The sequence below is a fragment of the Gallinula chloropus genome (genome assembly GCF_964237585.1).
Source record: "Gallinula chloropus genome assembly, chromosome: 4".
NCBI classification, from domain to species: Eukaryota; Metazoa; Chordata; class Aves; order Gruiformes; family Rallidae; genus Gallinula; species Gallinula chloropus.
In genome coordinates, this window is record NC_140088.1 from 5,355,256 (window position 1) to 5,370,353 (window position 15,098).

The 15,098-nt window shown below is 39.8% G+C and overlaps 1 protein-coding gene across 1 annotated transcript in view; it reads right to left on the bottom strand.

Moving 5' to 3' along the window:
- Window positions 1–5,559: 5,559 nt before the first annotated feature.
- YLPM1 (YLP motif containing 1) overlaps window positions 5,560–15,098 on the bottom strand; it is a gene marked incomplete at its 5' end in the record, with an annotated part of 36,119 nt that continues 26,580 nt past the window's right edge. Inside the window, 4 exons of the mRNA XM_084264127.1 lie at window positions 5,560–5,990; window positions 6,367–6,547; window positions 8,201–8,331; window positions 13,478–13,529. Of these exons, the coding sequence (XP_084120253.1) occupies window positions 6,401–6,547; window positions 8,201–8,331; window positions 13,478–13,529 (330 nt within the window). The 3' untranslated portion in view covers window positions 5,560–5,990; window positions 6,367–6,400. The remainder of the gene's footprint in view (window positions 5,991–6,366; window positions 6,548–8,200; window positions 8,332–13,477; window positions 13,530–15,098) is intronic.

The following is a 15,098-nucleotide window of genomic DNA, read 5'->3' on the forward strand; positions in this document are numbered from 1 at the left end:
AGTGGTCAAACACAACTTTTATTGCTATCTGCATCAGACATGGCAAAACAGAAGATGTTTAAGCACTGCTTAAGGTACCTGTCATCCACAGGAGTCCCAACTGAAGTCATTGTCTGTGTTACCTACCTGTCAAAACAAGTGTTCAGTTTGCTGCATTTTAAGGTTATTTACACTATGAAGGAGGGAAGAACTGCAGCTCTGTTCCCTTCCTGTGCTAATTCCCAGAAAAGATGAGTAACATCCTACAAGACTTAAATAGAAGCAATCTTAGCTTTTCAAAGATGCTTCTATTTATTTTCTGTTGGGGTGGGGGAAGGAATGTTTCACTTTTCATCTACTAATGGCTTGTGCTTTTAAAAAGAATAAAAAAGTACTTTCAAACCACCCTCAACAGGCTTTTTCAAGAACTGCTTTCTAAGTCAGTTTGCTCAACTATCGACCTGCAGCCAGCAGGGATTAATTTCAGCTTCTCCCCCGTGGTTACAGCCAGTTGCTAGAGCAGGCACTTGAGACAGGGGAGTCAGCACATTCTAGTCACACAAGACAGATTCCAGCTCAGGTAATTCAGGTACAATTAATGGAAATATCTTTTTTCCTTTTTTTTTTTTCTGGTTGTTTTCATTCCTCCCCTTCCCCCCCCCAAGGAGCTCTGCAATTGTTAACTTTTCTTTCAAAAAAATGGGAGCATCACAGGGATTGGTGAAGTTGTAATAGCCCTGCAGTCTCCACATGTTCCCCCAAGAGTACTAACCACTGAAACACAGTAACTGCAGATATGAGCAGACAGTTCAGATGCAGTTCTAATAAACCACGATGCATTTCTTGTGTAAAGCTGAACATCCATTCCTACCTGTATGAACATCCATTCATTCCTGTGCATCTTGATCAACTTTCCTTAACACAGGAAACTAACTCTGTCCCTGTACACACATTTAAGGGAAGCAGTATGGAGAAGTATCTGAATGACCCACACTCCAGGGTACCCCCCTTTGCCAGGGAAAAGGCCCCCCCCCCCCCCAAGGACTGCATCTCCAAGTTTCACAAGTCAGAAAAATATTGGAACCAAAAAAATGAAGCTCTGCCATTCCCACCCAGACAGCTTTAGGGTTTTGCATATTTAAATCTGAAATCCTATGATTCAAAAAGGCCACAGCCTCCTGACCAGAAACACCTAACACAGAATGGAAAACATAAAGTGACTTCAAAACACTTTTGTCTCTCCATTTCCAGTAGCTTTGTTTGGTAACAGTACTTGTGCTTACCTGGTTTGAGCAAAACCATGAATAGAAGAGCACATTCTGCTTCCAAACAGTATTAATCAGCTAAAAAGTGACACTCCACCTGAATGAAATATTGTATATTAGCAATCTGCCAACCTACACGCAGCATGAGGAAGATTTAGGGTTCCAGGCTGCAGATCCAGTAGCATGCAAATTTGCAAGTGGTAGAGAGGTTGTGATTGCTGGAACACTCTACTGCTAAGAAGAAAACAAACCAGTTTCACCACAAAGGGAAAAAGGGATTAATTTTGAGGAGAAATTCTAAGAGTTACTCTAGTTGGTTGAAGGATTCTGACTCATGTCTGTAGGGAAGGGATGAGCACAAACAGCTTTCATTCAAATTTTACCTGAGAACAAAGACGACTGCCCTACAGACTAAAAATAAGAGAATTGTGCCATTTATATTGTAAATTTAGGAAATCTATGTTCTCTCTCATTTCTTTTTACCCACCTAAGAGTTCATGCTGCAAATGTGCAGACCTCAACTGCCACGGCCACCTCTGCTCCTCAAATACACCACTTCATCCCACGCAGGTTGCCCTGTCACAGTTGGACCTCAAGTTCAGGACTGTTACCTGGTTCCCCAGGAGCAATCTGTGAAACATTAAATAACAAAGAGAGGCCTAATAAAAAGGAACTGTGTGCCCATGAGTGGTTGGTTTCCTCCACAGGCAAGGAGAACTCAGTGCTGCTTCCCCTTTCCCAAGCCACTCATGCCCAGAGAGCGCGTGGGTCCCACGGTTAGCTGGCTGCAGGCTCAGCAAGAACTTCATGGCAAAAAGCACAATTTGCCTCCAAAACAGATCTACAGTATTTTCCTCAAGTCCTGAGGACTGCCCAGTATCATGGGGGCTTCCAAAAAAAAAACCAACCCCGTGGCTGAAGCATTAAGAAGGGGAACTGCATCTGAAGGGCACGAAGTGATTCACCAAGACAGCTGCAGTCAATAAATGGACAAAGAGTATTTGTTCTTCTGGTAACAATAAATGTGTTTAGGTGGCAATAAACTGTACCTCAGGCTGAATTACTTAATTTCTTTGAAAAAAAAAAAAAAAAGGATTCTCAGTGTTGAAATCTCAACTTGGGAAAACCTGATTTTGGCTGTTGGGGTCATGTTCTCTCTCATTTAAAAGCACACTAAAGGCAGAGTTCTCCTACAAGAAGCATTCTTTCTAATGTCACTTGCAAATCACCATTCTTCATAACTTTTAACTATTCAACTGGACTAGATGTAGGCTTTTTGGGGGATAGGTTAATGTATTTGTCTCAGTGTAATATTACAACTCTACTTTTTCAATTCAGTCCTTTCCTAAGAGCCACTACTGACACTCTGCTCAGGATCTTCACGGTATCTGAACGGTTGCTCAGAGATTAAAAGGCTTTGGAAAATACTTAAACCAACTCCTTGCAAACAGGCAACAGCAGCAGCGTATTTTGTTTACCAACAGACAGGCAGGAACAGTTTGCAAAGATGACTGAAGCAAAGTCCAAAAAACACCAAACCCAACCTAATGGGTGAAAAGTCAAAGTCTGACTTGAACTAACACCAATTCTTCCCTTCTAAAAACTGAGAACCGATTATGTAAGGAAAGTTGTTTATCTGTGTTGATGTAAACATGTAAGAAACCATGACATTTCCAGAATTGATAAATATTCTACACTATATTTCACTCTTTCACCCCACAGTCACACCATCATGCCCCATGAGCAGTCCTACAGTCAAGCACACGATGACTGAAGATGACAGCTAAGCTCCATGCACGTAGCAGCAGGGTACCTTAGGCTGCACATTCCCTTACAAAAAGCACACATACTTTTCCCACAAGACAGGTAGTTTCATTACTTCAAAATGCAGATGGTCTTGAGAAAAGCTGAAGCACCACAAGAAACTGTAGTTCACTGAAAACACTGTTGAACAGTCAGCTTTGCTCAAGAGGGTAGCAGCTCCGTTCTGCAGCAGCTGATGATCTTTTTCAGAGCTGTCTTTTTAAATGTGACACACAGAAACAGTCCAACTGGGAGTTAACACAACTGATGGGTCAGCACTATCCACGAGTATTCCTTCTGGTCAGTGCTGTGAAAGATTCTACTGCCAATGTGAGCGAGCAAATGACGAGCAAGAACTCAATCAGGATTCAAAACTTAGTGGATTCTCTAGTGAAGGGTTTTCTGGACAAAATCACTAATCACCAGCCTCTGACTACCAGCCAAGCATGGGCCTAGCTAGCTATCTCAGTTCTGTCAGCAGAAGTGAGGGATTTTTCCTTTTAGCTTGATTTCTTCATTCACTGAAGGACCAGAGTGTGTAGGATCTGTTACAGGTTGATGTTCTGCTTTAAGTTACTCTCTTAGAGAGCCACTTCCCATCAAGCAAACGAAGACTGACCTGCTAAATATTCAAACCAACTGAAAAAAAAAAAATCACCAAAGGTTATGGAATAATAGTTTGTACTACAGGAATGGAGAAATTCTGAACTTGAGGAAACCAGGAAAACCCCAAAACCCCACCCAAACCCCTTCTGCCTGTTCTAATCAAACACTCTGACAGTCTGCAAGAGGATGGATGCATTCTGAAATTTTACCTGAAACTTGAAGATAGATACATTCACTCTCTGTTGTCATCAGACTGAAGTATAACTTTATGTGTATTCTCTGCTCATCTCTCCTTAATTCTACACACACCACAGAATAAAGAGTGTGACCACTCTGGCTGTTATCTGCTAAATTAGTTCAAAATTGTCACAAACAGTAAACAACATAAGCAGTCACACGCTTTCCATTCACGTGCTTCAGCAATGTTATGCTGCCAGGAAACATTAGAAAAGGAACTGGATCAGGAGTAATACCAAAAATACAGATAAAATCATTATCAGGCCTTGAAAGTCAAGAGACAGCATCTAACCAGAACCATGGCATGCCACTAGAACTCCTGTTTTATTATGGACAACTCAGGACAGACCAAAAGCCATTTCACACGTACCTGAGAGAGTAACTTCTCCAAAGTGAAGCTGGCTTGATGTCCACAGCAACACACAATACTGATTTTTTTAATTTAGTTTCCTTTTGTCAGCCAAAGAGTACTCAGCAACATTTAAAAAAGAAAGTACATATGCCACATAATAGTATGTGTCCACAGAGAAATCGTGTTATTATTACCTTCCACTTTAAATACTTTGCATTCAGGGAGCTTGAGTTTCTTGTATTAAACTTTCAGAGCATAGCACAAATTCTCCTACTCCCCTCCTTTACCAAAGGGTTTTCAATCACACACCAAAGACAAGGCTGAGAAACATCCCAAGCCCCAAAATATCAGAATTGCAAACAAGCCCATCTATCAGCACCATGGCTCTCCTTTAACAGCATCACTTATCACCCCACCAGAACGGGCCGATTTACCAACCTATATGCAAAATGCAATGTTATCACTCAGCAGAGCAACAAAGGGTAGTGGAGAAGGAAACTCAGGACTTTGTTTTCTTCCTTCAGAGAGATCAGGAGAAAAAAATTCACACCAGTAAAATGACAGTTATTTTCAGATTCAGACACCTTGCCCAGTTACAACACTCTTAACACCAGGGATATGCCTAAAAACCTGGGAGGACCAAAGAATTTTCAGCAAACCTGATGTAGGCAGAAGTGGTATAGCAGCATCTATGAAGGATCTGTGCCACTTTCAATAGTGCAGATTGTTTTTCTTTTTGAGCAAGTGAAACATGTTTATTATAGGAAGAGAAGGGCATAACTTCTGGTCTTTGTTGCTTCTTCAGTGGTGTTTCTCTATGAGACAGTAGCCTTATGAATGAAATGAAATACCCAGATAGGGAGTGGTGTTGATTAAAAGACACAGTAAGACCAAAATGAATTCTCTTGACTGCCCTCCAGAGCACTCCACAGGGCCTGTTTTCAAGTTGAGCATTAGAGAACTGTTTTTCATACATTACTACCTTGAGTATTTCAGAGCCATCCAACAGAATTTATACTCATGTAGTAATGGAAATTGGACATGGCTATTAAAGTAGTACCCAAAAAGACCCCGAGCATTTCTGCTCTCCAGGAAGAATGAGAACTGAAGGCAAGTAAAACCTGGGGCCTTAATGGACCTGCCTATGAGCAGAGGAGCAAGTGACAAATCTAGAAGACAGGACACATTCCAGAATATGAGCACAGCAACTCTTCCAGGTAAGGACAGTTCTGAGCACTGTCACCACATGAACACAGACCACATTTAAAATGTCAAACAAAAGCCACCCTATATGGTCCACCAAGAACACTGAGTTTATAGTGAAATTTATTGTTCTGCTTCCTAATACAATAAGCTACAAGGTACATACAGTATAAAACGAGAACGGCCACAAAGCAAAGGTGATAAACATTCTGTAATGGTACAGTGGAGGTAACATCTGTCTAATCCTTCCACTTTATCCCACAAACAGCAGCTAAAACTACTGGCCCTCCCCCTCCCTCCCTTCCAAAAATATTAAAAAGTAAACTGTCTCTCTCACTTAGGAGCAACAGGATTCGTTGGGTTTTGGGGGTTTTTTTGTTTGCTTGGGTTTTTTTTGTTTTTTTTTTTGAGGGCACTGGTTATCTGCCAAAATCTCAAGAAAATTGCTGAAACTAACATAACAAAGAAAAAACTGTGATGGTGGAAGTGACATGACCCATGCAAGATGCTCATGACACCTTGGTTCACTTCTCAGAGCAAATGGCCTGTAAAGAAAGGAAAAGTTTGTTACACCAAGTAAAACAGCAAGTAACGCGGTCAGCGTTAAGATACAGTAAGCAGAAGCTGAACTAGACAGGGCAAGGCACACAGCTAAATGAGTCTCTTAATGGAAACAAGCTTCCTGTCAATACAGTTTGAAGACTGATAGCTGACAATCCTTCTCCTTTTATCTTTAGGTGATGTACAGGAGGGTGCAGGCACACTGGCATGGGTACAGCCAGCACCTATTATACAAGGCTGCAAATAATCTTCTCTGGGAGAACTCTAACATGAAATGCATCCTCAACTCTTAAAAAAACCCCAACAAAACCAGCCCCTAGGAAAAAGCACAAAGCACATGCAGGAAGTCTGAGCACTTACCTTAAAGGCACAAAGTTCCATTTAACCACTTTTTTTATATATACTTGGTACGGTTGAGGGCTCTCTCAGCAAGATGACCACTTTCATCTGTTATCTTCTCCCAATCTGTTTGTCCCACAACAAAACCAATGGCCCTTTTCCTGTCTGCATCTTTTTTTTCTTCTAGATCTGCCCACCGCACCTATGGAGAACATGGCATCAGTAGGACAGTCACTTCAGAAATCCTGAGACAAGCCTAGGCTCTCCACTGCAAATGAGAGTGTAAGAATTCTAATTTGTACTCATTTTCATCTGAACAGCAAGCATTATGTTGTTTGCCAGTGGGTAAAGATGAAAACTACCCCAGTTATATTATTTTTAATTGAACATCCCAGGTGTTCCATGGAGTAGAAGGTACAGATGATTAGCCTTTTCCATTTCACTGCTGTGATCCTGAGAGGGGATGTGTAATTACTACAATTATTTCTCTGTTCAAAGCAATGCTTTGTGCAGAAAGAATCACCAAAGATTTAATTTAGTGTCTTCATTTTCTGTACAATCTGTCTTTCAACTGCACAATGGAAGCCATCTAGAAGACAACTATGAAACTACAGAAAGACAGTGTTAAAGTGCAACTCAGCAATAAATGAGTCAATGAGGGACAGTTTTCTCTATCTTCTGTGATAGGTTTCTATTTAAATCCTTCCACTTTACACTAAAAAAACTTCATGTATCTATTATCTCCCATCTTTACAGCTGCAGCCGTTTCCTTCATGGTCATGCAGATCACTTGGTTTCATCATGTTCAGTCATACACAGTCAATCCATCACCCACAAATCCAGACACCAATGAGGGTAGGGGGGGTGCAACAGGGAGGAAAGTGATGAAGTCCAGAAACTCAGCTAGAACACACCATTGCACAACAAGGAAAAAGCCCAGGAAGTGAAGAAGCTCACTTCTCCAGTGACATCACCTTATCATCTTTGTGCCAGCACCTTCCTATTCCACATTCTACCTGGATTATCCCAGACATTCTTGGTGACAAGCAATGCCTGTGTTCTTCTACCATCAGATCTTCTGCCAATGCCTGAGCATCTCCGTTTCTCCCAGGCATGCTGAACAGTCCCACCCATGTTTTCTATGTGGCATTACAGAACAGAACAGAGCCCAAACACTGACAGTTAACTGAGCTTTCTGTATTGGAGAAAACAAAAGGGGAAAAAAAATACTACCTCTTCCTATTATCTCTCTCTCACCTTCCTCTATGACTTTTTTTCTCCCCAGTTTTTCCACATTTGAAGATGCAGCATTTCCTGTTCAGAACTATGTATAAAAACCAACTTCTACACCATCTCCCAAGCTTTAGGCAAGGTATATGCAGGAGGTAACACTTGCCAGACTTTACTGATATAAAACCAACAAAGCTGGTACTTTCCTGAGATGAATCATTTCGAACATAAGAACAGTGTACTGTTTCTCTGCCTATTTATTACAAGATGTTACAACAAAAAAAACCCCAAACCCCAACCACTTAATAGAAATAGTAATTTTGTCTTGGAATCCACACTGTGTATCACGCTCATCACAAAACACACAGCATAAGAAAAGGACTCTATGGGTTGCATAGTTAAAGCTTTGTTATCTGTAACTCCTTGTTATAATGAATCTGTTTGCCTCTGGAAGATCCTACTCTCAAAAATATTCTCTTACAGAATCTAATGGAACAGCAAAATGAAGAGTGAGTCAGTGAAATTGCCATAATCATGGACACTGAATGACCTGGTACAAACTCCTTTTTCACAGAGACCGTTAATTGGTCACGTACAGATGGTAAATCATTTGAAAATTTATTACCCTTTTCTTTCCAGGTTCAGAAGCACGTGTGTCATAGTCATCTGGAAGCTGCAGATAATCTTCCATTCGGCTGGCAATGGCTTCCCAGTCACGTTTCCTTTTAGTGCCAGTCCGCAAACCATCCAGCTTGTCTGAGAAGAAACACAGAGCCTGGGAGTTAAAAGGAGATTTTTTTTTTTGGTGTGTTTTGTTTTCTATTATTCACACAAACAAAGACGAGAGTGGAAAAGTTTTCAAAAGAATGAGCAGCAGAACTCGTACATCCAGCGCGTCTTGACAAGTGGAATGATGAAAAGTTGAAATAACTAGAGAAGACTCAGCACCATTTTCAAGTTTTATTGATCTTTCATGTTAACCGTGTGGCAATTAACACTCAGTCTTGTTATCTGTATGAGGGAGAAAAGTTTGCTCTTCTGGATGTTCAGACCATATGGAGTCTGTCCTTACAGGTAAAATACTGCCACCAACAGCTAGGAAGCACAGATCCACCTGCTCCGTATTTGAACACAATACTAAAGCTGCAGCATTTTCCCCAAATTTGGTGTTTAATACTGGGTCAAACATGGCATACATGCAGTAGGAGGGAACAAATGATGATCATAGAATTAAATGCATCAGAGACAAGTTTTTGAGATATGTTTCTGCTAAACAACAAAAAAAGCTCCTTGGAAATCCTGATCCCTCCCAGCCCTGTTTTTAATTCCCACATGGAAACCACACACACAAAAAAGAAAACTGGGAAAAAGAAAATTATCTGAGAATCTTTTCTTTCATGGTGTAAGAGATCAGTCAGGAATATCTGAGCAGTACATTTGTCCAACAGTCGTATTTTTCTTCTTGTTCTTATTGAACCCATAAGGCATGAAGAGAAACAATTCCACTCCTAGGCTCTAAAATTTTGTTCCTCTTTGGACATTTATTTTCAGTGAAAAACCACCAGCTTAAAATTATGTGGCAAACTGCTTTTGAAGAAAAAAAAAAAAGATGAAGCATTCATTGCAAGATTATGAACAACAAAGCATGTCAATGAAAAATGGCTTAACAAGTCAAAGGGAATCCTAGTTCTTCTGTTTAGGCATGCTACCATTTTATAGGCCAACTATTAAGTGTGTGCAGAAGGAATACTAAGCTTGGCAGTTGCATTCTGTAAACCATTTCCAGCGATGTCAGTAATATTGTTTCAGAAGTCACTGATGTAAATTAAATTCACCCACAAAAAGGCCTCTGAAATGAACCAAATACAAGGCAGCACACATTCTGGAGAGCAGAAGAGGATGTTCAGAGGTGTGTCGTTAAAGAAGCTGAGTTCAGAGATGAGAGTTTTGGTTTTTTTTAAACAATATGGGAGAGAAAAAAGAGCAACAACGGAGATAATGTGAGGCAATGGTGTGGTAGACATGCGAGTATAATTTAAATGCCATAAACTAATGAAGTAATTTCTCCCTCAAACAACTCTAAGATTTTTTTAATACTCCAGCTTTGCCCCATTTCCCTGGAATGGATACAGAATTTCTCTTAAGAAACCATTTTAATCCCATGCTGCTTTTAAAAATAAGCCAACATTTAGGAAAACTCTGCAGAATATTCATATCTGTTACATGATATCTTCTCACGTAATTCCATTAAGTTTTTTTGCTCTAAGTTAAATCTGCCACATTCAAAGCTCAGTCTCCACAGAAAGACAGCATTCTCTCTACCAGACAAAATGGATTTATTCAATATTCCTCTGTTACTCCAGCACGTAACGTACTTGCACTGTTCCTCAGTGTAACCCTCAGATCAATCCGTGTAGATCATTAGTGGCACAAGGGTTTCCAAGGAAAAAAATCACGTTGAAGAGGAGAGCGACAAATGCATTGAGGAGCATTTAGGAACAGGAAGAACTGAAAATTCAGGAGCCCTCTGTACACAGACATATTCCTGTGGGAGGGCAACATGCTACCATGCAAGCCCATGTCCTCACCAACAGGGAAGAGGTCAGTCTCCCACTCCCTGCTGCATCGATTGAAAACATCGCCAAGGAATGCGTGTAACTCTCAAACATCAACAGAGGAGTTCAGGAGGTGTTCAGAGTACGAGGTTCCCCTTAGTCCCTTTTTATTACTGCTACACAGAACTTATTTTAAAACCATATGTTATGTCCTTCCATGTTTGAAGTCGGATTGCCTTTCCAGAGGGATCTGCTTCCATCCGTACTATCGTGGTTCAAAGCACAGTAGACCCACTTATAGACATGTCAAAAGCCTACCACAAGTTTTTATTTCAGAGCATTCTTTTCTGGAAATGAGACAAGGTGTCATTTTGTAACAATGGTGCTCGTGAATATTTATGGCAGATGATTATTTAGTGTTAAGCTATCAAACATGGATTTTACCATTTGACATTACAAACAACGAAGCAGCAGCATTTCTGAAAACCCACAGAACTTAAAAACTCACCTTTAGAATTTTGGAAAGAAAGTATCCAAAAGTAACTGTCTTAATTGGCCCCTTCAAAACCTAAATCAGCTAAATTTTGGGCCTCTTATACAAAAGTTAAAGCTTTATGTACAATGTTACTTGCATTCTAAAGCAAATTTTACAGTAGTACCAAAACTTTAGCTATGGCAGAACTCATTTCTCCTTTCTTCAAAGTTTGTAGGACTCGCTGCTAAGTCATGCTTTGAAACAGAGTAAAACACTTCAAATATAGTGAAACTTTAAAAATGTCCATTTCTGTAAATTGAAACAGAAGAACCTGCGTGCATTATGCACTGAGACAGACCAGTGACTAGACTTTGGAATAAAAATGTGGCTGTGCACTCAAAACACATAAGGAAATGATATACCACACACATACTCAGTGGAATGCATCACCCCTGCCAAAGTAAATCTGAACTAAAGCAAGAGCTCTGGGACATACAGCATGGCGATTGTCACAAGTCGGCATTGCACCTAAAGAACTCCAACTCTTCAGACCTTTTCTGAGGCTTATTACAATCAGGAAGACCTCATTGTGCTTCCCTGTAGCATCTACTCAGAAAGCAAACAAAAAAGCCAACCCAAACTTGCAGTGTTGGGTTTGGATTCTGCACTTACACCGCTTCTGCAAACGTGTGCCCTCTGGGACTAATGCAATAAACCTAACGGGGAGGCAGCTCCAAGGGAAGAATCCAATTTTGGAGTAACAAACACATACCACAGCTTAACACGCCTTTCAGGAAATAATTTTAATTGGTTATCTACAACAAAGTCTTATTGTAAATTAAATATAGTCATTCCTACTCACAGACCGCCAGTGTTTATGATGCGTACCTTGAGCTAGAAGTTGTTTGCCCTTGCAGAGTAATTTCTCAAAGAAACATCATTCATCACATTGGAATGCCTGGCTTTTTTTAAGGTTATGTTCTGGCAGAATTTACTTTTAATCTGTGGTTCTATTATGTTTATAAAAAAATAATCTAATGGATAGATGCAGAAGTAAAATGGTGAATACAGATTTAATGGAAAGACCTTCTCAGTATCTGATTCAGTGTCTTGCAGCATGCTAACATCCAGTTTGTTAATGGAGTTTTGATTATTGCAACAGCCTTTGCAGGTAACTTTAGCATAAAATCGACTCTGCTGCTTGCTCCCCATTTTACATTTCAGTGGAGACCATATAGAAATCCTGCATTTTATGTTGTGGAATTGTCACACAGAAAGAAACACCACAGTTCTGTGCTTCTATGTGTTAGCAGTGTTTTTGTGACAGAGGCAATTCTGAAAGCAAATTTCTGCTGCAGTCACCAGTCTCCACATAGCTAGAAACTACACGTAAACCTCAACTTTTTAAGAACACACTCTGGACTCATGAGATCTGTAAAACGCACAGGATGACTTAAGGTTCACCATATGCAGCACAATGCATCTGTCCCTATTACTCAGCACGTAAAGGAGTCTCTCATTTGGAACACAACGCAAAGGAGCCGAGCATTCTTCAACAGCAGTTTTCCAGCACTATGATTCTGTACGTAATTGAGGGGGGAAAAAGATATGCTGAAGAATTATAAGCTTGAAATAATAAACCAATCAACTCTTAACAAAAATGCAGAGCGATCCTGAATGAATTCTAACTGCCTGGCTGTTTGATATGCCGGAATCACTGAGTACAAGGCCCCTCCAGTTGTACTGCAAGTGCCACAACTTCAGTATTAGTCCACAAATATTTAAATGACTTGAAAGAGAGCACAGCAGCAGGAGAAATGGTGCAGCTAAGCAGTTAACAGCAAAAGATGAAAGGCTGCTTTACGTAAGCCAGAACTTCTAATGCTATTTCTAGGGTGCAATTATGATTTTGGTTATTGGCATGTAATGGTACACAGGGCAGTATCACATATGCAGAAGCAAACCTCAAAGACATTCAGGTATTCGTTACTTCTCACAGATGTGACAGAATATACCAGACTGAAGTGACAGAAATCCTCACTTAGAACTATTCCTGCTCATTAAAAGAAAGCCATCCAACTGATGGCAGTGCCTAGAAACCCCCTTCAATGTGCACACCTTCCACCACAGCCACGGTGCTTGAAAGTTGCTTGTTCACTTTGACAGAACCCCAGCATTAGCACTTATGTCTAATGCAACAGGAGCACTAAGCCCAACAGAAAGTGCAGCAAAACCAGTGCCCAGCAAAGTCTCATCTCACACCCTACTAAGGAGGGTTCTAGTACTCTCCTGGAACTGAAAAGCACAACAAACTTTGACATTGAAATACTCATGTTGTTGAGCAGAGACACCAAGGTCTAATCATTCAGAACCCACTTCAAAGCATGGCACTACTTTTCCTTACACATGTCAATTCTGGAGAGTGAGAAACATCTCCAACACAGTTAGCTACCAGGCATGTCTCCAGGAAAGTAAGAAGTTACTGACGATATTGAGGCTTGAAAAAGGTATGTGGCATGAACAAGAATGCAGTGCAATGTTAAGTTGACTCTTTGCTTTTTATAATACGAGATGAATAAAGAATAGAAATACTGGCTTGGTTTTCTTAAAATTAAGACATTTTCTCTGAACAGATGGAAGAACAGTTAATGAGCATATAAAACAGAGGTGGTTAGAAAGTCAGAACTCCCCTGCCACTGGCAGAAGACAAATTCCTTTTCTGTGTAGATGTTTTTGCACTTTCAGACACGTGTATGAGACCAATACATTTATTTGTCTTTGGTAAGGAGGCATAGTAAAAACAAATAAAAATCACATCTGGCAAACATGTCAGATACCAACTATAAGAAACAGGAAAAAAATAAATACCCACCTAGCTTTGCCTCAGAAGTGTCCATCTCCCATTTGCTTTTCGGAATGTAACCCTAAATCATACACAGAGAGAAGCTCGGAGGATTAGAGAGACACACACATGCATATCACTTTTGAACTGGAAACAGCATTATAACGGGAGTTTAAAGTATTTCTCTTTGCAAGGCACAATTCTTGTTATCAGGAGGAGGAAACAAACTACTCAGTATTTCAGAACTTGTGCATCCACTTGCCATTTTCAGTGACTTTAGCAGCCCTTGCAAATCATTACAAGGGCGCTGCCTTCTGCGAACGCAGGACTCTGGAATGAGCCCAACAGGCAGCAATGGTGCTGTGTGCACACACTTACTACGTTGTATTATCCCAGGAGACAAAGTTATTGCAACACAACTTATCAGGCACAACGAGCATTCAAAGCTTTACAAATACAAATGAGAAAGTTACCACAGTCATAAACTCTTTAAGAATATATTCCCAGATTTACTACACACAAGTTTTGTTTAATAATCCTTTTGAAGGGACATACTCAATTATTGTAGAGTGGTTATTCCATAACTAAACAAAGTATGTGTTCTCCTTTTCTTTTAGTTTAAATGAGAGTAATGTGCTGAATCACTAAGATTTAAGTGTTATTTTTCATATTAATGTTTCATATTAAAAATAATGTCTCTTAGTTCAACAATTCTTTTAAGACACTTTCCCCCTACAAATAATAACGTATGTTTAACATGTAGTGATCTTTAGCCAGTTTACTCCTTGTAAATAAGCATAATTATATTAAATTTGGCAAAAAAGGTATTTCTTTTAGATATCTTCTTTTTATCTTTTCTTTTTATACACTTGGACAAGTAAGTCCTTACTAAACAACCCCTTATAACTCATTTCAGCCGTTCAGATCTGGTACAAACCTTATTTCACGTTTCTCTACAAAAGCTCAACGTAGTGAAACGTAACCCCAGTGAGAATGTCACTATTAAGAATTATTTTTAATAATTTAGTCTACTCTAGGAGATTTCAACAAGAAAACAATCCATAGACCAGTTTTATTACACTAACTTCTTTCCTGTTCTATTTATAGGTTGACTCCGCTGTGGTAAACATATACACGTATTTGTTAATGCTAAGGGTTACTAAATCAGAGTGTACTGTTACAGAGAGCTACTCTGTGTTGAATTATGTTCAGCATTGCTCTTCTAAGACCCTTCAAAGACCATGTATTAGTGACTTGAGATTATTTTTTGGCTTTTAATCAAGTCTCTAGTTAATACAGTCTAAGTTTGTGCTGCAATACTTCCTTGGAACAAATAAACTTCATGTATATTTATACTTTTAAACCAAAGTTGCACATTAAAATTTGCTCAGCAAGTTCATATCACAGCTGGAAGCCTGTATTGAACAGAGTGACATGTGATACACTGGTCAGAACACTATGTTAAATGCATTGATAATTCATACCATCAAGCACAGAAAAGCAAGAACTGAGTGACTGCTAGAAACAACCCTACAGGAGTTGGTAATAGCAACGAAAGAGTGACTTTGATGGTGTGAAATGGCCTATTGTGTGCTGAATCTGTACAGTATCCCCGTCCTCAGATAGGATAAGAAAAGATTCAGGCTTCATC